At 43.0% G+C, this 22265-nt stretch overlaps 2 protein-coding genes across 2 annotated transcripts; both read left to right on the top strand.

The window, feature by feature from the left end:
- Positions 1-372: 372 nt before the first annotated feature.
- Positions 373-1869, top strand: LOC121441109 (DDB1- and CUL4-associated factor 12-like protein 1; the record flags this gene model as incomplete). The annotated part of the gene is made up of 1 exon (XM_041642238.1): positions 373-1869. A coding segment is annotated over one exon (1497 nt), but the record flags the coding sequence as incomplete, so codon positions are not given.
- A 10010-nt stretch (positions 1870-11879) lies between these two features.
- Positions 11880-13373, top strand: LOC121441111 (DDB1- and CUL4-associated factor 12-like protein 1; the record flags this gene model as incomplete). Its single annotated transcript, XM_041642239.1, has 1 exon — positions 11880-13373. A coding segment is annotated over one exon (1494 nt), but the record flags the coding sequence as incomplete, so codon positions are not given.
- Positions 13374-22265: the final 8892 nt, after the last annotated feature.

Genomic DNA, 22265 nt, shown 5'->3' on the forward strand with positions numbered 1-22265 from the left:
TGCCATGATCTCCCAACCCTTCAACACCTCCCATCACTTCTGCCATTGATAGTCAGCCCATACCGCCCGCCAGCTCTTCCAACACCACCCTCAGAACCTGCCCCTCCTGGCCTGCTGTCCTTATCCTCCAGAGACTTGTTGCTCAAGACCCAGAAGTCCACAAGCTGAGCTGGCTGGAATCTGCTGCTCCCTCTAGCTCCTGCGGCACCGCACCCTCGGCTCTAGCAGCTCAGTCTTGGCTCTTTCCGCCAGACCGCGCAATGCCTGCTGGGTCACGCAGCTTTCGCCTCCATTGCTGCCCAGGAGCTCTGGACTCCAGAGGCTCTCTGAGGCTCGGTTGCCTAGCCTCAGGCTCCCAGCGATTCGCTGTTTCAGGCCAACACCGCGGCACTGCCTTCTCCAGCGGCACAGGAGATGCCAAAGCCCGCAGCAGGACCCTCCAACCGCTCGCCAACCACCATGGCCCCTCAGCAAATAGGTAGCAGTACGCTGAAAGCCTCCAAGGAGGGCGCGGGGAGCTCTTCGTCTCCAGTCCCCTCCGTGGTGGCGATGGCTGCAGCCGAAGCAGGCCAAGCCGAGGGGTCGCTGCTGCTGGTCAAGAGGCCACAGCGGCCCATGGCTCGCCATTCCTTGGTGCACTACCTGAAGGGCCGGGCCCTGGGCTACGAGGGCCACCCGAGGCTGGCGGGCTTCGAGGGCGACCTGAGCAGCTACAGGGCCCTCAGGCTGCCGGAGCTGCTGAGGGAGCGCCAGCTGGCACTTGGCCCCCTCAACAAAGTGTTCGCATCGCAGTGGCTAAATGCCAGGCAGGTGGTGTGTGGCACCAAGTGCAACACGCTTTTTGTGGTCGACGTCAAGACCGACCATATCAGGTGCATTCCTCTGATTAGTGACAGGGGGCCCGACCGATTCCGTGGCTCGCCGTCCTGTGGCATTCATGCTGTGGAGCTGAATCCCTCCAAGACCCTCATGGCCACTGGAGGGGAAAACCCCAACAGCCTGGCCGTCTACCAGTTGCCCAAGCTGGACCCCATGTGCCTAGGAGATTGCCAAGGCCACAGGGACTGGATCTTTGCCATAGCTTGGATGAGTGACACTGTGGCTGTGAGTGGTTCCCGCGATGGCACCTTGGCACTCTGGCTGGTGGATCCGAACATGTTCAATAGCAGCATTGCTGGGCACGAGGATGCGGGCCTTCCAGTATATGCTCACATCCGTCCTACAGATATAGAGGCCATCCCTAAAGTCACTACCAATCCTGGTAACCGCAAAGTTCGAGCCCTTGCTTACAGCAACCAAAACCAGGAGCTGGGAGCAGTGTCTCTGGATGGCTACTTCCACCTGTGGAAAGCCAGGAGCTCCCTGTACAGGCTGATGTCCCTAAAGCTGCCCTACTCCAGGGAGAACATGTGTCTCACCTACTGTGATGAGTTGTGCCTCTATGCTGTCGGATCCCAGTGTCATGTTTCATTCCTGGATACTCGCCAAAGCCAGCAGAACATCCGGCCATTCTGCTCCCGAGAAGGAGGCATTGGTGTGCATTCCTTGAGTGTCCACCAGCATATTGTCACCGTGGGAACAGGTCACGGTTCTCTGCTCTTCTATGACATCCGTGCCCAGAAGTTCCTCGAGCAAAGATCTGTAGCCAGTCCAGACATGTTTCCTGTGCCCTCTGGAAGGAAGCTCAAGCTCACCTGTGGCAGCGGCTGGATCAACCAGAATGATTTCTTAGAGAATTACGCTGCTGGTGTAGATTTCCCCAACGCACTCTACACTCACTGCTACAACTGGCCAGAGATGAAGCTCTTCGTGGGTGGGGGCCCACTGGCCTCAGGCCTCCATGGCAACTATGCAGGCCTCTGGAGCTAAGGTTAGCTGAACTCACAGTATGCATTTATCTTTCTGGTCAATCTAACTGAACGCTGCCGTTTTCGTTTTCCACATGCTGTTTTAACTCTGTTTCTCTCTCTTTTTTTCTTTCAGGCAGAGCGGGCCCTGATTAACCGGTGTATTTCGTAGCAGAAAGAGAGGAGAAGACAGATGGAGCTGACAGAAGTCGCTTTGAGAAATTTTCTGCACCTCTCCACCATTCTTTGAACTGTTCATACAAATACTTTCCACTAATTATTAGCTGTGCCGTCTCTGAGTGAGTGATCCATATAGTCTCTATGTGGAAGAAAACCCCTGTTATAATGTTAGACGCTTGTATGTGTTGTGTTATTTTACTATTAGCTGGTTTAAAGACACTGCTTTTAATTTTCATCACGTGTGTGTGATATATGAACAAGATTTTCTCATAAACAGAGTTTAGACATTTCTTCTGGAGCGCTAACCATAGTTTTATTGCATTGTTCCCATTATAACATGCATTCCATGTTGCAGATTGCGTTCTTTTGGAAATATGTCACTCGTGAACTGTGATCATGGTGTATATAGTTCGTATGTTGTTGGTGAAAAACACACTTTTCTGAAAAGTTTATTATGTCATAGAATCTTGTGTATCAGAATCTCAGTTGATGAGGAAGGTTTAGGTATTCAAGTGGTCAAGTATTCTGCTAATTTGAACTTTCAAAATTAATCCAAAAATCGGTATTTTTCTTTCAAGCCTTATCTTAGTTTTATGCTCTGTCTTCTTACTAATCAAAGAATGTACTTGTTTTCACTTCTTGCCTTAGTACTGTCAAGACTTGTGGATATATTTGAATGTTTGTGGTTGGAGTAACTTACACAGAGTTTCAGTGCCATCATTCGATGCAGGGATATTAAGTATAAGTGTAGAATGTATAGGCGAGAGGGCAGAAAACACACTGCTCTAAGGTATAGACTGGATATTTTTGCTGTTGCTATTTTTCCTCACAAATGTTATATTTGAGCATGTATAAACTTTCAAAAATCTGCCTATAATTTAAGTTAAAAGAAAAAAAATGCAAAGAAAGAAAATGAGCCCATCTAGCTCACTGTGAAAGAAACGCCCCTCTTTATAAGCTCCAAATTAATTAGATTTCATTTTGTGAACTTCAAACTTTCTTACTTAAAAGTGGAATATGTGCGTTACCAAAGCCTCTCATTCTGTGCCTCTAAAGGTAATACTATGTGATTGTGACAATGCTGTATGATTTTCCAATAGAGGAGCTGGGGATTAAAAAAGATAGGTCTGAGTGAAGAACTTTGCCATTCACATTAACAGAGGTAGTGGGATGCTCTACAGGTGCATTGGACTTGTTCTTAGGTGAGAATACTGAGAATGATAAAGCAGCCAGGCCTTCCTCAAAACTGGCCAGGATAGGTTAGCCCAGGATTGGTATTGAGCCACGTTTCCTTTTCCCTAAACATCTGACATGTATTTTGGATTGGTGTTGACAAACTACATGCTGTTCAGTACCAAACCTAAATTGCTGAAAAGAATTACTTGTGAGTTAGATATACAAAATAGTCAAATTTTTGTTTATAGAGATTATGCAGGTTCATTCCGCAAATTATAGTTTTGCTACACATCTGTGTAGTTCTTTTGCTTGCATGTATGGTTCCAACTCTCTTATAAGTGATTTGAGAGCAGAGATTGTAAACTGCCATCTTTTATTTCTTTATTTGTGTACCAAGGCCAAACAAAGGCAATCAGTTATTATTTACTGATTTTTTTTTGCCAATGGAAACCTGCACTTCAAATTGTAATAAATATTTGCTGTTGCATAGTAAAGAACCTTGCTGGGTGATTCCCTCTCCTGTTTTTCTTTAAAATTTCCCTAATACATTTTCAGGGCATGTTGTAGAACTTCATCCATTCATAAATAAAGTAATATGTGATACTTAGAAGATGAACAAAATTTTACTTTTCATTTATAACTGGACATTAATCCTTTAAAATAAAAATATTGAGATTTGAAGATTTCTTTAAAACGATTGGTTTGTTTTACCAGAAATGTATTTGAAAATTTTAGAATATAGGTTTTTAATTTAGAAATAATTTATATAGGTAATTAACTTGAAAAAAAATTTTCAAACTATAAGCTGCCTATTGTCTTATAAGTAGTAGGGTATTGGGGTGTTCAAGAGAAATAAGTTTGGAAATACAGAAAAGGAATCCTTCCACACTGGATGAGATTTAAAATAAACAATAGAAGGTAAAGATTTAATCTGAATTCTTCTCTGACTTGATTCCTTTTTTTCGTGTAGGGGGGGTTGTTTATTAGGGGAAATGGAATGGTAAAAGGGTGAAAGGTCTGAGTGACCAATTCTGGGGACAGGGGTAGCAGAGGAGAAGAGAGAGTCAGAGGCAGGAGGGGAAAGAGAGAGAGAAAGAGAGAGAGAGAGAGAGAGAGAGAGAGAGAAAGTGAATGTGAACTGAAGATGCTCTATGTGCCTGTAGCTGAGGACATGTCCTGTCAAGATGCTGAGAGCAGGCCAGTACAGATGCATGAATACTAACAGCCTAGCCTGGGACTAGCTCCTAGGCAATCCTTAACCTCAATGTCGGTCTCTACCTCCAGAGTCCATCTTCACTGGGCCAAAGTACCTTTCATCTGAAAGATCTCAAACTGAAGATCAAACTAAAGATCTCCTGACATGAACAGAATTACTGGAATCAACAGCCTAGCTGATCAGGTCAATGTAGGCTTGTCTTCCTACAGATTTCTCAACCCACAGGATCTTCTGAAGCCTGGCAGGCCCTGCGCTAAATAGCAAAAGGCAAATTCAACCTTCTGCAACCACGGAGGACACTGAGGTTGCTCTGGGTGCCAGCCAAGTAAATTCTTTGCCATTTTCTAATCAGTAATTCAAGTAAAGTGTTATCCTTCTCAAAGATCTCTGATGCAGTTTCATTGCTGAGAGGTTTTGTCAGTTTAAAAAAATACAACCCCATCAAACAAATTTCAGCTCAAATTTCTCTCACATGATGCTTTGTATAATCGTGAAAATACTTTTCATTGTGCAAAAATACCTGTCACAGTCATTTAGACATAAATATGCTACTGTTTATGCAATGTATATGTCTAAAACTAGTTCCAGGGAGCCGAATGGAAGGGTCCACCTTAAACAGGTTAAATATACCCCCCTCAATTCCCTGATCCTAATTTATTTTTCTTAATTTAACTTTGTCCTCTGTTCTGCCAATACCTTAACCAGGTGTAAGAGATACCAGACATTTCCATGCCACAAACACCAGACAGGTGCAAAGAGACCAGCTATGCCAGGACGTGGCCAGCACTCAGCCTTCTCAGATTCCCCTGCCCCAAAGATGAAAACCACAAATAAGCAGTCTTGAGAATCTGCTGCCCCAATTTCTTTAACCTTTGGTGCTAATCTCCTGCATTTTGTTATAAAAAAGAGATGGGAATATAATGTTCTGTCTCTTTAAGAGACAAGCCACACTGATTCCCTTCCTTCTTGCAGCCTCTGCCCCATTCTCTCTTCCTGTCCTCTCTCTCGGAGAGGCTGCCAACTTTCTCCCCCTCTCGCTCTCCCTCTTTTACACTCGTTCGTTTCTCTCTCCCCCCCTCTTTCTCTCTCTCTCTCCCCCCTTTCTCCTCTTTTCCTTCCCCTTCATAATCCCCTGAATAAATATTCAACCTCACTTGGTATGACGTACCTATCCATGTCTCTGTCTCTTGCCCACCTGCCACGTGTATCCATACCTGGGGACAGCCACTGCTTGAGGACCAGCAACCTCTGCCTGGGACTGGCTGATCTCAGGATCCTCTGCCTAACACCACATGGCCTGATACCACCGCGTTGGGACCTACAGCATTTCTGCTGCCTACCTGCCTACTGCAACCGGGGATCCTGTAATATTTTTAATTTTTCCATTACACTTATATTATGAATAAACACAAAAGTTTGTAGGTAGACAAACAATCAGAAGATGGATGACATGAATCTAGAAATCAGCTATTTAGAAGAAAAGGAAATAGTAGGAGAGCAAAGGGCAGCATTCTGCCTTATGCTCCGGGAACACGCGAACACTCACCGAGCACACACTGGGCACAGTGTGGCTGGCCTGTCCCAGCTCACTCAGGTTTCCCAGACAAGGAAAAACATGCAGGAAATCTCCTGCTCGGCAGGCTTCTGTAATGCCTCCCATATCCACCAATTCCGGTCCACGTAAGCCGTCCCATGATGCATCAGTTTGTAGTCCAGTGATGAGCCCACACCCTCTCAGATCTTCTGCAATTTAGTAAACTTCAGCTTTTGGGACTTGGGCTCTCAAAATAGGTAACCCTGCTTTGCTTATCTCTCCATTATCTCTTTAACAAACAAAACTAGTTAGTTCCTTGGGCCTGTTCTTTATTTGATTCCCTGGAGATACTTTTGCTAAGCATTTTTTTTGTTTGTTTTGAAACCAGGTCTCATTTTGTGGTCGTGGCTCACTGACTTTGAATTATCTCAATAAATACCTGCCTGCCCCTGCCTTCTGAGTACCAGGATTAAAGGCATGGGCCACAACACTGAGACAGGATTTTCTAGGCACAGCTTACTCAGCTCAATTTGTACAATGTTAACTCAACCACAGATAATTTAAGCAAACGGTCTTGGTTATGTTCTGAGTCTCTTTATTCACACACATTTAAAATTGATTAATTGGTCAAAGAATCCTTTTCCTTTCAACCAACCGTTAACCCAAAAAAAAAAAAAAAGAAAATATCAAAAAAAAAGGAAAAAAACCCTCATATCTTGACAGTCTTACAAAGAAAGACAGTGTGCCAGGTTTGGTGTAGACTACAGGCTGCAGACCCTGGGTCTACGTAGGTGAACTGACAGATTTGTGGCCCAGATGCCACTCACATAAAGCAGAGACAGGCAGGACCAGAAGTTCAAGTCTGATTCCAAGGAGGCAGGCAGGTCAGAGCTGTGAAGTCTTAGGTTTTCTCATACTTGATCCAGTTAATACTGATAAGGTCTGTGGGTAACAAGAGCAGGGGAAAAACGACCGTGTCCCAAGGAAAGGAGCAGAGGAGGCTGGCAGTGCAGGAATTGACATCCAAAGAAGGGTCCCCATCAAGGCAAGTGTGCTTGGAGGGTCTCCGCCCGTTTCAGGCACTCAGCTGCCTTCTTCTTCACACCATCCGGACAGGCAGTGGACAGGTTACTTCAAAGAGCAGAAGGTCCAGTCCCTTCAAAATCCCTGGCCAGAATGTGCCTCCCCCTGCCCTAGTATTTCCCAATTTATAGGTGTATTAAAAAGAGAAAGAAAATTCTGTCCAAGGTCTCTGTGAGAAAAGGAGGCTCCTGAGCCTTCTTTGTTTCCTTAAAATACATTGTAGATGTGTGAGGTCAGTGTGGAGGTCAGTGGTCAACCTCAGATGTAGTATCCCCCTTCCATCATGACTGTTCTCTGCTACACATGCCTGGCTCACCAGTCCTGTTTCTGTCTCTGCCCGACATTGCCATAGGAACACTTGGTCCCTGAGCATGCTGCAGCATACCTCTGTGTGGGTTCTGGGCACTCTAATTCAGTCCCTCATGCTGACACGACAAGCACTTTACACACCGAGCTATCTTCCCTTCTGTCCCCGTCTTCCTTACTGCCATACTCACTGAGACACCCTGGAAAAGGATGGGCACCCTATCTTGTTAGTCTTGAGCGCAGCGCCATAGGCACCGGCCATCCCTTTCTGCAGCGCTTGAGTGATGAGCTCTGTGGCCTAGATCAGATAAGCTGGGGCAGGTTCTCCATCTTCAGCCTCTCTCTTCTCCTGTCCTCCTGGCTCCCAGGATTCCTGGTTCAGCCATTTGGACTCTACCTCCATGGCTGCTAGCTCACTGGTTTGGGTGGGGCTGGTGCCTGTACTTTCTTTAATAAAGCAGGAGGATTCAAGCCAGACTGGCCTTCTTTCCCTGGGTCCATACCAAGCTTATTTTGTTCATTAGTTTACCAAACTGCCCCCACTGGAGAGGACCAGAACCTGGAAATACAAAATTCACTTGCATAGGGAAATCAGTGTTGTGCTGTTTGCTTGATTCGGCTGAGGAACTTTTTGGAAAGGCTTGGTTTATCATTTCCGTTGCATACACAAGCAAGCACAGGCATTGTTGTGTTGTTGGTGCACAAGTTTTGGGAAGGTTTTTTTTTCACCCTACAGGGATTCTGTGATGGAACTCAAGTTGCCAGGCTCACGAGACAAGTGCTTTCAACTCTTGAGCCATCTTACTGACACATGGCCTTGAACTTCTGGTCATTCTGACTCTGTCTGTCTAGTGCGAGGATACAGCCATGTGCAACTTCAACTTTTCTTTGTCTGTTTGTTTTATTAAAGATGGGATCTCACTATGTGGGCCTGGCTATTCTGTAATATGCTATGTAGACTAGGCTGATCTTGAATTCACATATCTGCCTGCCTTTAACTCCCTGAATGCTGGGATCAGAAATGTGTGCCACCATAGCCAGCTTTTCCATTGTCAAAAGGTATTACATGGTGCTGGAGTGTTTGCTCAAAATTTAAGAGCACAGGCTGCTCTTCCAGATGTCCTGAGTTTAATTCCCAAAAAATATGTTTGCTCCCAACCACCTATAATGGAATCTGATCTCTTCTGGAATAAAGTCAATAGATCATTCACAAACATAAAATACATAAATAAATGTAAAAGAGAAATGTTTAAAAAATTAAAAAAGAGAATATCTGTGAAATAGTATAACAACATGAAATCCATCGCTTTGCATGATGAATATATGCTAACAATTATAATGTAAACTGTCACATGAACAAAACATCATTGGAACCTTTATTTCAAGCATATTTCAAAATCTATCTAAATAAGGAACCTCAAAATATAACAACTTCTTTGTAGAAGTGCAAATTGCCAAGTATAATGAAAATGTTCAAAGAAGTAGAAAATTCACTAACTATAGTTTTATTTAAAATGCCAGAAGCTACAACTGTAAAGCCATACCAATATGAATCCCTAAAACATGAGCCAGAATGGGAAAAATTTATGGAAAGAAAAAGAGCTATGAGAAACTAAGGAATGCAGAGAATTGGAGAAATATTCTGCTCAAGTAAATATCACGCCAATTGGCTTCTAATACCAAGCAGTCACCCCTGAAACATAAGAAACACTATGCAGACAGATAAAGTTGTAAAGTTGTACTTCTGTATTCAGAAAAATCACACACACACACACACACACACACACACACACCTACTTCAGAAGCAACAATTAATGGAAAAAAGAGACCATAAGATTGAAAGCAACGAAGAAGGGATATATGGGAAAGTTTGAAGAAAAGAAAAGGGGGAGAGAGAGAGTATAATTACATTATAATATGAAAATAAAAGAGAAGTTATACCTGCAGTTTTTGACTGGGATTAAATATGCATGATTTAAGAAATTCAAACATAATAGGCTGTTTCTAATTAAATCTTTGAAACTTTGTGAAATATCTTTGAGTTGTGACTGCCTTTCAACTCATAAACTGAAACACCGTTTTAAAATAAAGATAAATGAACAGAAAACCAAATCCTTAAATGGCTACATCACCAAGTATTATGCAATTTTAATGGCACTAAAATATTTAAAATAAATCAGTATTCTTTCAGGGTAAGTGTATTATGTGTACTATAAATTTAAAGTCATATTTTAGAATGTTATTTTATAAATTTATTACATTTAATATTCTTAATAAGATTGTTCCAAGTCACTTGCACCAAAATATCTAGAGAGCCATGTAAGGTGGGGTGCCAACTTGTGAAGTTACTCCTGTCATCTTGATGAACATTAAAATCCAGGAGTTACTCATATACACCACTTGAACCTGTTCACATAGCTTACTTATTTCTGAAATGTTTGTTCATCGCATAGGTAACAATGGAACAAACGGAGTCTCTGTGTTTCCTCCATGAGGCACTATCTATAGTTTCTCACTGAACAGAGCAACCTATTTCACCTTTTGCTTTGCCATAAAAAGGATAACGTAGAAAAGGGTCAGAACTCTGAGACTGGAGCATGTTAGGGAGTACAAAGATGAGACAGATTAACTGAGATGGTGGGAAAGAACAACACATGGCTTGTACATGGAATTTACCCTTGAAGCGAAAGTGCAAAAAGTAGTAGAAATAAAATTAGCAAACTGTTTTGGGGCATTTGGGAGTGGGAACACTATAAAATAGTTCTTTTTTTCTATTCTTAAATGTCTTATTTATTTATTTATTTATTTATTTATTTTTCAGGTTTTCTAATTTATTTTCCATTCAAAAAAATTACACTTCCTCAACGTGCCTGTTGGAATGGGAGCTCACCAAATCCAGTTGGACCGGGACTGAAGGAGCATGCGATCAAACCAGACTCTCTGAATTTGTCTGACAATGGGTGCTGACTGAGCAGCCATTGATAAAGGCACTGGGACTAGTTTCTACTGCATGTACTGGCTATCTGGGACCCTAGTCTATTTGGACAAAATAGTTCTTAAACTGCATGATTAATCAGAAAAGTGAATTCATGGCTCCCATTCTCAATAAACTACATTTTGTGGAGGGGAAATAAGATATTTAGAGTCCGTATTATGCAAGAGCGTCTATGGAATGCATCCCTAATTAATTAAAGTCACACTTGACTAAACTACCAAGTATATGTCGGTCATGGGATGTGAGATCTTGAAGCAAAAAGAAATAAAATAAAATAAACGATATAAAATTTTCCTCTCTGACTCCTGAGCTTCTATGAGCTAGAAGACCATAGTTCTTTCCACTGTGTTCACATGCTCATTTTCCTCTGGAATATTCTCTGTCTCCGCATGTCCTTAAAATCATGACCATCCTTCGTATTCCTAACTCAGAGATTCAGTGTTCTCTAAGGCCATGGACCTCTTAAACTAATGATGGGAACTTGTATCCCCAGGTCCTCACTTGCAGTTTTCTACCCCCACTTCCTTAGTTCTCATAGCTAAAAGAGATGATGGTATCTCCAAAATACCCAACTTCACTTCTTCCTAGCCAATTCGCACAATCCACTTGACGTTAAAGACTGTGGTCAGTCATCAAGGCCTGGGCATCATCATAGGCTGGCAGGATGTGAGGCGCAATGTTCTGTCATTTGACACAGTCTGCTCCGATGATTGTGTTGCAGAAGGACAGAACATTTGAGGAGGGGGAAAGTGATTCGTGGAAAATAAATTACCAACAGCAGAAGGGCTGTTAAAAGGAACAGGGACTGCTAGTTTCAAACACTTTTATTTTCTGTCAAGTTCAATATAAGACCTTAGTAAAGACTCCTATGAGCACACTTTTGTGTTCTTCCACAGACAGGAAAGATCACGGCTCTGTCTATCCCATGATTGACGACATATTGGGTTTCAGATTATATTGCAGTAGAGATTTAAAGGATTTTGGCTGCCGAAGAGAAGGTGACTGAGTTTGACTTGTTGGATCCGGAAGGTGCTGGACTACTGGCCCTAGAGTGATGTCTCCCTGTTCCTCCAAGCTCCTTTCTAGCTTTTGTATCGCTTTCCTATCTTCTTGGCTTTACTACTCTACTACCTACCATCCCCTTGTGGCTGGGAACGAGCAACTCCCTATTGCCATGATCTCCCAACCCTTCAACACCTCCCATCACTTCTGCCATTGATAGTCAGCCCATACCGCCCGCCAGCTCTTCCAACACCACCCTCAGAACCTGCCCCTCCTGGCCTGCTGTCCTTATCCTCCAGAGACTTGTTGCTCAAGACCCAGAAGTCCACAAGCTGAGCTGGCTGGAATCTGCTGCTCCCTCTAGCTCCTGCGGCACCGCACCCTCGGCTCTAGCAGCTCAGTCTTGGCTCTTTCCGCCAGACCGCGCAATGCCTGCTGGGTCACGCAGCTTTCGCCTCCATTGCTGCCCAGGAGCTCTGGACTCCAGAGGCTCTCTGAGGCTCGGTTGCCTAGCCTCAGGCTCCCAGCGATTCGCTGTTTCAGGCCAACACCGCGGCACTGCCTTCTCCAGCGGCACAGGAGATGCCAAAGCCCGCAGGACCCTCCAACCGCTTGCCAACCACCATGGCCCCTCAGCAAATAGGTAGCAGTACGCTGAAAGCCTCCAAGGAGGGCGCGGGGAGCTCTTCGTCTCCAGTCCCCTCCGTGGTGGCGATGGCTGCAGCCGAAGCAGGCCAAGCCGAGGGGTCGCTGCTGCTGGTCAAGAGGCCACAGCGGCCCATGGCTCGCCATTCCTTGGTGCACTACCTGAAGGGCCGGGCCCTGGGCTACGAGGGCCACCCGAGGCTGGCGGGCTTCGAGGGCGACCTGAGCAGCTACAGGGCCCTCAGGCTGCCGGAGCTGCTGAGGGAGCGCCAGCTGGCACTTGGCCCCCTCAACAAAGTGTTCGCATCGCAGTGGCTAAATGCCAGGCAGGTGGTGTGTGGCACCAAGTGCAACACGCTTTTTGTGGTCGACGTCAAGACCGACCATATCAGGTGCATTCCTCTGATTAGTGACAAGGGGCCCGACCAATTCCGTGGCTCGCCGTCCTGTGGCATTCATGCTGTGGAGCTGAATCCCTCCAAGACCCTCATGGCCACTGGAGGGGAAAACCCCAACAGCCTGGCCGTCTACCAGTTGCCCAAGCTGGACCCCATGTGCCTAGGAGATTGCCAAGGCCACAGGGACTGGATCTTTGCCATAGCTTGGATGAGTGACACTGTGGCTGTGAGTGGTTCCCGCGATGGCACCTTGGCACTCTGGCTGGTGGATCCGAACATGTTCAATAGCAGCATTGCTGGGCACGAGGATGCGGGCCTTCCAGTATATGCTCACATCCGTCCTACAGACATAGAGGCCATCCCTAAAGTCACTACCAATCCTGGTAACCGCAAAGTTCGAGCCCTTGCTTACAGCAACCAAAACCAGGAGCTGGGAGCAGTGTCTCTGGATGGCTACTTCCACCTGTGGAAAGCCAGGAGCTCCCTGTACAGGCTGATGTCCCTAAAGCTGCCCTACTCCAGGGAGAACATGTGTCTCACCTACTGTGATGAGTTGTGCCTCTATGCTGTCGGATCCCAGTGTCATGTTTCATTCCTGGATACTCGCCAAAGCCAGCAGAACATCCGGCCATTCTGCTCCCGAGAAGGAGGCATTGGTGTGCATTCCTTGAGTGTCCACCAGCATATTGTCACCGTGGGAACAGGTCACGGTTCTCTGCTCTTCTATGACATCCGTGCCCAGAAGTTCCTCGAGCAAAGATCTGTAGCCAGTCCAGACATGTTTCCTGTGCCCTCTGGAAGGAAGCTCAAGCTCACCTGTGGCAGCGGCTGGATCAACCAGAATGATTTCTTAGAGAATTACGCTGCTGGTGTAGATTTCCCCAACGCACTCTACACTCACTGCTACAACTGGCCAGAGATGAAGCTCTTCGTGGGTGGGGGCCCACTGGCCTCAGGCCTCCATGGCAACTATGCAGGCCTCTGGAGCTAAGGTTAGCTGAACTCACAGTATGCATTTATCTTTCTGGTCAATCTAACTGAACGCTGCCGTTTTCGTTTTCCACATGCTGTTTTAACTCTGTTTCTCTCTCTTTTTTTCTTTCAGGCAGAGCGGGCCCTGATTAACCGGTGTATTTCGTAGCAGAAAGAGAGTAGAAGACAGATGGAGCTGACAGAAGTCGCTTTGAGAAATTTTCTGCACCTCTCCACCATTCTTTGAACTGTTCATACAAATACTTTCCACTAATTATTAGCTGTGCCGTCTCTGAGTGAGTGATCCATATAGTCTCTATGTGGAAGAAAACCCCTGTTATAATGTTAGACGCTTGTATGTGTTGTGTTATTTTACTATTAGCTGGTTTAAAGACACTGCTTTTAATTTTCATCACGTGTGTGTGATATATGAACAAGATTTTCTCATAAACAGAGTTTAGACATTTCTTCTGGAGCGCTAACCATAGTTTTATTGCATTGTTCCCATTATAACATGCATTCCATGTTGCAGATTGCGTTCTTTTGGAAATATGTCACTCGTGAACTGTGATCATGGTGTATATAGTTCGTATGTTGTTGGTGAAAAACACACTTTTCTGAAAAGTTTATTATGTCATAGAATCTTGTGTATCAGAATCTCAGTTGATGAGGAAGGTTTAGGTATTCAAGTGGTCAAGTATTCTGCTAATTTGAACTTTCAAAATTAATCCAAAAATCGGTATTTTTCTTTCAAGCCTTATCTTAGTTTTATGCTCTGTCTTCTTACTAATCAAAGAATGTACTTGTTTTCACTTCTTGCCTTAGTACAGTCAAGACTTGTGGATATATTTGAATGTTTGTGGTTGGAGTAACTTACACAGAGTTTCAGTGCCATCATTCGATGCAGGGATATTAAGTATAAGTGTAGAATGTATAGGCGAGAGGGCAGAAAACACACTGCTCTAAGGTATAGACTGGATATTTTTGCTGTTGCTATTTTTCCTCACAAATGTTATATTTGAGCATGTATAAACTTTCAAAAATCTGCCTATAATTTAAGTTAAAAGAAAAAAAATGCAAAGAAAGAAAATGAGCCCATCTAGCTCACTGTGAAAGAAACGCCCCTCTTTATAAGCTCCAAATTAATTAGATTTCATTTTGTGAACTTCAAACTTTCTTACTTAAAAGTGGAATATGTGCGTTACCAAAGCCTCTCATTCTGTGCCTCTAAAGGTAATACTATGTGATTGTGACAATGCTGTATGATTTTCCAATAGAGGAGCTGGGGATTAAAAAAGATAGGTCTGAGTGAAGAACTTTGCCATTCACATTAACAGAGGTAGTGGGATGCTCTACAGGTGCATTGGACTTGTTCTTAGGTGAGAATACTGAGAATGATAAAGCAGCCAGGCCTTCCTCAAAACTGGCCAGGATAGGTTAGCCCAGGATTGGTATTGAGCCACGTTTCCTTTTCCCTAAACATCTGACATGTATTTTGGATTGGTGTTGACAAACTACATGCTGTTCAGTACCAAACCTAAATTGCTGAAAAGAATTACTTGTGAGTTAGATATACAAAATAGTCAAATTTTTGTTTATAGAGATTATGCAGGTTCATTCCGCAAATTATAGTTTTGCTACACATCTGTGTAGTTCTTTTGCTTGCATGTATGGTTCCAACTCTCTTATAAGTGATTTGAGAGCAGAGATTGTAAACTGCCATCTTTTATTTCTTTATTTGTGTACCAAGGCCAAACAAAGGCAATCAGTTATTATTTACTGATTTTTTTTTGCCAATGGAAACCTGCACTTCAAATTGTAATAAATATTTGCTGTTGCATAGTAAAGAACCTTGCTGGGTGATTCCCTCTCCTGTTTTTCTTTAAAATTTCCCTAATACATTTTCAGGGCATGTTGTAGAACTTCATCCATTCATAAATAAAGTAATATGTGATACTTAGAAGATGAACAAAATTTTACTTTTCATTTATAACTGGACATTAATCCTTTAAAATAAAAATATTGAGATTTGAAGATTTCTTTAAAACGATTGGTTTGTTTTACCAGAAATGTATTTGAAAATTTTAGAATATAGGTTTTTAATTTAGAAATAATTTATATGGGTAATTAACTTGAAAAAAAATTTTCAAACTATAAGCTGCCTATTGTCTTATAAGTAGTAGGGTATTGGGGTGTTCAAGAGAAATAAGTTTGGAAATACAGAAAAGGAATCCTTCCACACTGGATGAGATTTAAAATAAACAATAGAAGGTAAAGATTTAATCTGAATTCTTCTCTGACTTGATTCCTTTTTTTCGTGTAGGGGGGGTTGTTTATTAGGGGAAATGGAATGGTAAAAGGGTGAAAGGTCTGAGTGACCAATTCTGGGGACAGGGGTAGCAGAGGAGAAGAGAGAGTCAGAGGCAGGAGGGGAAAGAGAGAGAGAAAGAGAGAGAGAGAGAGAGAGAGAGAGAGAAAGTGAATGTGAACTGAAGATGCTCTATGTGCCTGTAGCTGAGGACATGTCCTGTCAAGATGCTGAGAGCAGGCCAGTACAGATGCATGAATACTAACAGCCTAGCCTGGGACTAGCTCCTAGGCAATCCTTAACCTCAATGTCGGTCTCTACCTCCAGAGTCCATCTTCACTGGGCCAAAGTACCTTTCATCTGAAAGATCTCAAACTGAAGATCAAACTAAAGATCTCCTGACATGAACAGAATTACTGGAATCAACAGCCTAGCTGATCAGGTCAATGTAGGCTTGTCTTCCTACAGATTTCTCAACCCACAGGATCTTCTGAAGCCTGGCAGGCCCTGCGCTAAATAGCAAAAGGCAAATTCAACCTTCTGCAACCACGGAGGACACTGAGGTTGCTCTGGGTGCCAGCCAAGTAAATTCTTTGCCATTTTCTAATCAGTAATTCAAGTAAAGTGTTATCCTTCTCAAAGATCTCTGATGCAGTTTCATTGCTGAGAGGTTTTGTCAGTTTAAAAAAATACAACCCCATCAAACAAATTTCAGCTCAAATTTCTCTCACATGATGCTTTGTATAATCGTGAAAATACTTTTCATTGTGCAAAAATACCTGTCACAGTCATTTAGACATAAATATGCTACTGTTTATGCAATGTATATGTCTAAAACTAGTTCCAGGGAGCCGAATGGAAGGGTCCACCTTAAACAGGTTAAATATACCCCCCTCAATTCCCTGATCCTAATTTATTTTTCTTAATTTAACTTTGTCCTCTGTTCTGCCAATACCTTAACCAGGTGTAAGAGATACCAGACATTTCCATGCCACAAACACCAGACAGGTGCAAAGAGACCAGCTATGCCAGGACGTGGCCAGCACTCAGCCTTCTCAGATTCCCCTGCCCCAAAGATGAAAACCACAAATAAGCAGTCTTGAGAATCTGCTGCCCCAATTTCTTTAACCTTTGGTGCTAATCTCCTGCATTTTGTTATAAAAAAGAGATGGGAATATAATGTTCTGTCTCTTTAAGAGACAAGCCACACTGATTCCCTTCCTTCTTGCAGCCTCTGCCCCATTCTCTCTTCCTGTCCTCTCTCTCGGAGAGGCTGCCAACTTTCTCCCCCTCTCGCTCTCCCTCTTTTACACTCGTTCGTTTCTCTCTCCCCCCCTCTTTCTCTCTCTCTCTCCCCCCTTTCTCCTCTTTTCCTTCCCCTTCATAATCCCCTGAATAAATATTCAACCTCACTTGGTATGACGTACCTATCCATGTCTCTGTCTCTTGCCCACCTGCCACGTGTATCCATACCTGGGGACAGCCACTGCTTGAGGACCAGCAACCTCTGCCTGGGACTGGCTGATCTCAGGATCCTCTGCCTAACACCACATGGCCTGATACCACCGCGTTGGGACCTACAGCATTTCTGCTGCCTACCTGCCTACTGCAACCGGGGATCCTGTAATATTTTTAATTTTTCCATTACACTTATATTATGAATAAACACAAAAGTTTGTAGGTAGACAAACAATCAGAAGATGGATGACATGAATCTAGAAATCAGCTATTTAGAAGAAAAGGAAATAGTAGGAGAGCAAAGGGCAGCATTCTGCCTTATGCTCCGGGAACACGCGAACACTCACCGAGCACACACTGGGCACAGTGTGGCTGGCCTGTCCCAGCTCACTCAGGTTTCCCAGACAAGGAAAAACATGCAGGAAATCTCCTGCTCGGCAGGCTTCTGTAATGCCTCCCATATCCACCAATTCCGGTCCACGTAAGCCGTCCCATGATGCATCAGTTTGTAGTCCAGTGATGAGCCCACACCCTCTCAGATCTTCTGCAATTTAGTAAACTTCAGCTTTTGGGACTTGGGCTCTCAAAATAGGTAACCCTGCTTTGCTTATCTCTCCATTATCTCTTTAACAAACAAAACTAGTTAGTTCCTTGGGCCTGTTCTTTATTTGATTCCCTGGAGATACTTTTGCTAAGCATTTTTTTTGTTTGTTTTGAAACCAGGTCTCATTTTGTGGTCGTGGCTCACTGACTTTGAATTATCTCAATAAATACCTGCCTGCCCCTGCCTTCTGAGTACCAGGATTAAAGGCATGGGCCACAACACTGAGACAGGATTTTCTAGGCACAGCTTACTCAGCTCAATTTGTACAATGTTAACTCAACCACAGATAATTTAAGCAAACGGTCTTGGTTATGTTCTGAGTCTCTTTATTCACACACATTTAAAATTGATTAATTGGTCAAAGAATCCTTTTCCTTTCAACCAACCGTTAACCCAAAAAAAAAAAAAAGAAAATATCAAAAAAAAAGGAAAAAAACCCTCATATCTTGACAGTCTTACAAAGAAAGACAGTGTGCCAGGTTTGGTGTAGACTACAGGCTGCAGACCCTGGGTCTACGTAGGTGAACTGACAGATTTGTGGCCCAGATGCCACTCACATAAAGCAGAGACAGGCAGGACCAGAAGTTCAAGTCTGATTCCAAGGAGGCAGGCAGGTCAGAGCTGTGAAGTCTTAGGTTTTCTCATACTTGATCCAGTTAATACTGATAAGGTCTGTGGGTAACAAGAGCAAGGGAAAAACGACCGTGTCCCAAGGAAAGGAGCAGAGGAGGCTGGCAGTGCAGGAATTGACATCCAAAGAAGGGTCCCCATCAAGGCAAGTGTGCTTGGAGGGTCTCCGCCCGTTTCAGGCACTCAGCTGCCTTCTTCTTCACACCATCCGGACAGGCAGTGGACAGGTTACTTCAAAGAGCAGAAGGTCCAGTCCCTTCAAAATCCCTGGCCAGAATGTGCCTCCCCCTGCCCTAGTATTTCCCAATTTATAGGTGTATTAAAAAGAGAAAGAAAATTCTGTCCAAGGTCTCTGTGAGAAAAGGAGGCTCCTGAGCCTTCTTTGTTTCCTTAAAATACATTGTAGATGTGTGAGGTCAGTGTGGAGGTCAGTGGTCAACCTCAGATGTAGTATCCCCCTTCCATCATGACTGTTCTCTGCTACACATGCCTGGCTCACCAGTCCTGTTTCTGTCTCTGCCCGACATTGCCATAGGAACACTTGGTCCCTGAGCATGCTGCAGCATACCTCTGTGTGGGTTCTGGGCACTCTAATTCAGTCCCTCATGCTGACACGACAAGCACTTTACACACCGAGCTATCTTCCCTTCTGTCCCCGTCTTCCTTACTGCCATACTCACTGAGACACCCTGGAAAAGGATGGGCACCCTATCTTGTTAGTCTTGAGCGCAGCGCCATAGGCACCGGCCATCCCTTTCTGCAGCGCTTGAGTGATGAGCTCTGTGGCCTAGATCAGATAAGCTGGGGCAGGTTCTCCATCTTCAGCCTCTCTCTTCTCCTGTCCTCCTGGCTCCCAGGATTCCTGGTTCAGCCATTTGGACTCTACCTCCATGGCTGCTAGCTCACTGGTTTGGGTGGGGCTGGTGCCTGTACTTTCTTTAATAAAGCAGGAGGATTCAAGCCAGACTGGCCTTCTTTCCCCGGGTCCAGCCCAAGCTTAGTTTGTTCATTAGTTTACCAAACTGCCCCCACTGGAGAGGACCAGAACCTGGAAATACAAAATTCACTTGCATAGGGAAATCAGTGTTGTGCTGTTTGCTTGATTCGGCTGAGGAACTTTTTGGAAAGGCTTGGTTTATCATTTCCGTTGCATACACAAGCAAGCACAGGCATTGTTGTGTTGTTGGTGCACAAGTTTTGGGAAGGTTTTTTTTTTCACCCTACATGGATTCTGTGATGGAACTCAAGTTGCCAGGCTCACGAGACAAGTGCTTTCAACTCTTGAGCCATCTTACTGACACATGGCCTTGAACTTCTGGTCATTCTGACTCTGTCTGTCTAGTGCGAGGATACAGCCATGTGCAACTTCAACTTTTCTTTGTCTGTTTGTTTTATTATAGATGGGATCTCACTATGTGGGCCTGGCTATTCTGTAATATGCTATGTAGACTAGGCTGATCTTGAATTCACATATCTGCCTGCCTTTAACTCCCTGAATGCTGGGATCAGAAATGTGTGCCACCATAGCCAGCTTTTCCATTGTCAAAAGGTATTACATGGTGCTGGAGTGTTTGCTCAAAATTTAAGAGCACAGGCTGCTCTTCCAGATGTCCTGAGTTTAATTCCCAAAAAATATGTTTGCTCCCAACCACCTATAATGGAATCTGATCTCTTCTGGAATAAAGTCAATAGATCATTCACAAACATAAAATACATAAATAAATGTAAAAGAGAAATGTTTAAAAAATTAAAAAAGAGAATATCTGTGAAATAGTATAACAACATGAAATCCATCGCTTTGCATGATGAATATATGCTAACAATTATAATGTAAACTGTCACATGAACAAAACATCATTGGAACCTTTATTTCAAGCATATTTCAAAATCTATCTAAATAAGGAACCTCAAAATATAACAACTTCTTTGTAGAAGTGCAAATTGCCAAGTATAATGAAAATGTTCAAAGAAGTAGAAAATTCACTAACTATAGTTTTATTTAAAATGCCAGAAGCTACAACTGTAAAGCCATACCAATATGAATCCCTAAAACATGAGCCAGAATGGGAAAAATTTATGGAAAGAAAAAGAGCTATGAGAAACTAAGGAATGCAGAGAATTGGAGAAATATTCTGCTCAAGTAAATATCACGCCAATTGGCTTCTAATACCAAGCAGTCACCCCTGAAACATAAGAAACACTATGCAGACAGATAAAGTTGTAAAGTTGTACTTCTGTATTCAGAAAAATCACACACACACACACACACACACCTACTTCAGAAGCAACAATTAATGGAAAAAAGAGACCATAAGATTGAAAGCAACGAAGAAGGGATATATGGGAAAGTTTGAAGAAAAGAAAAGGGGGAGAGAGAGAGTATAATTACATTATAATATGAAAATAAAAGAGAAGTTATACCTGCAGTTTTTGACTGGGATTAAATATGCATGATTTAAGAAATTCAAACATAATAGGCTGTTTCTAATTAAATCTTTGAAACTTTGTGAAATATCTTTGAGTTGTGACTGCCTTTCAACTCATAAACTGAAACACCGTTTTAAAATAAAGATAAATGAACAGAAAACCAAATCCTTAAATGGCTACATCACCAAGTATTATGCAATTTTAATGGCACTAAAATATTTAAAATAAATCAGTATTCTTTCAGGGTAAGTGTATTATGTGTACTATAAATTTAAAGTCATATTTTAGAATGTTATTTTATAAATTTATTACATTTAATATTCTTAATAAGCTTGTTCCAAGTCACTTGCACCAAAATATCTAGAGAGCCATGTAAGGTGGGGTGCCAACTTGTGAAGTTACTCCTGTCATCTTGATGAACATTAAAATCCAGGAGTTACTCATATACACCACTTGAACCTGTTCACATAGCTTACTTATTTCTGAAATGTTTGTTCATCGCATAGGTAACAATGGAACAAACGGAGTCTCTGTGTTTCCTCCATGAGGCACTATCTATAGTTTCTCACTGAACAGAGCAACCTATTTCACCTTTTCCTTTGCCATAAAAAGGATAACGTAGAAAAGGGTCAGAACTCTGAGACTGGAGCATGTTAGGGAGTACAAAGATGAGACAGATTAACTGAGATGGTGGGAAAGAACAACACATGGCTTGTACATGGAATTTACCCTTGAAGCGAAAGTGCAAAAAGTAGTAGAAATAAAATTAGCAAACTGTTTTGGGGCATTTGGGAGTGGGAACACTATAAAATAGTTCTTTTTTTCTATTCTTAAATGTCTTATTTATTTATTTATTTATTTATTTTTCAGGTTTTCTAATTTATTTTCCATTCAAAAAAATTACACTTCCTCAACGTGCCTGTTGGAATGGGAGCTCACCAAATCCAGTTGGACCGGGACTGAAGGAGCATGCGATCAAACCAGACTCTCTGAATTTGTCTGACAATGGGTGCTGACTGAGCAGCCATTGATAAAGGCACTGGGACTAGTTTCTACTGCATGTACTGGCTATCTGGGACCCTAGTCTATTTGGACAAAATAGTTCTTAAACTGCATGATTAATCAGAAAAGTGAATTCATGGCTCCCATTCTCAATAAACTACATTTTGTGGAGGGGAAATAAGATATTTAGAGTCCGTATTATGCAAGAGCGTCTATGGAATGCATCCCTAATTAATTAAAGTCACACTTGCCTAAACTACCAAGTATATGTCGGTCATGGGATGTGAGATCTTGAAGCAAAAAGAAATAAAATAAAATAAACGATATAAAATTTTCCTCTCTGACTCCTGAGCTTCTATGAGCTAGAAGACCATAGTTCTTTCCACTGTGTTCACATGCTCATTTTCCTCTGGAATATTCTCTGTCTCCGCATGTCCTTAAAATCATGACCATCCTTCGTATTCCTAACTCAGAGATTCAGT

The sequence above is a fragment of the Microtus oregoni genome, unplaced genomic scaffold, assembly GCF_018167655.1.
Source record: "Microtus oregoni isolate MIOR12 unplaced genomic scaffold, Mior012 000073F_ref0000255, whole genome shotgun sequence".
In the NCBI taxonomy this organism is placed as follows: Eukaryota; Metazoa; Chordata; class Mammalia; order Rodentia; family Cricetidae; genus Microtus; species Microtus oregoni.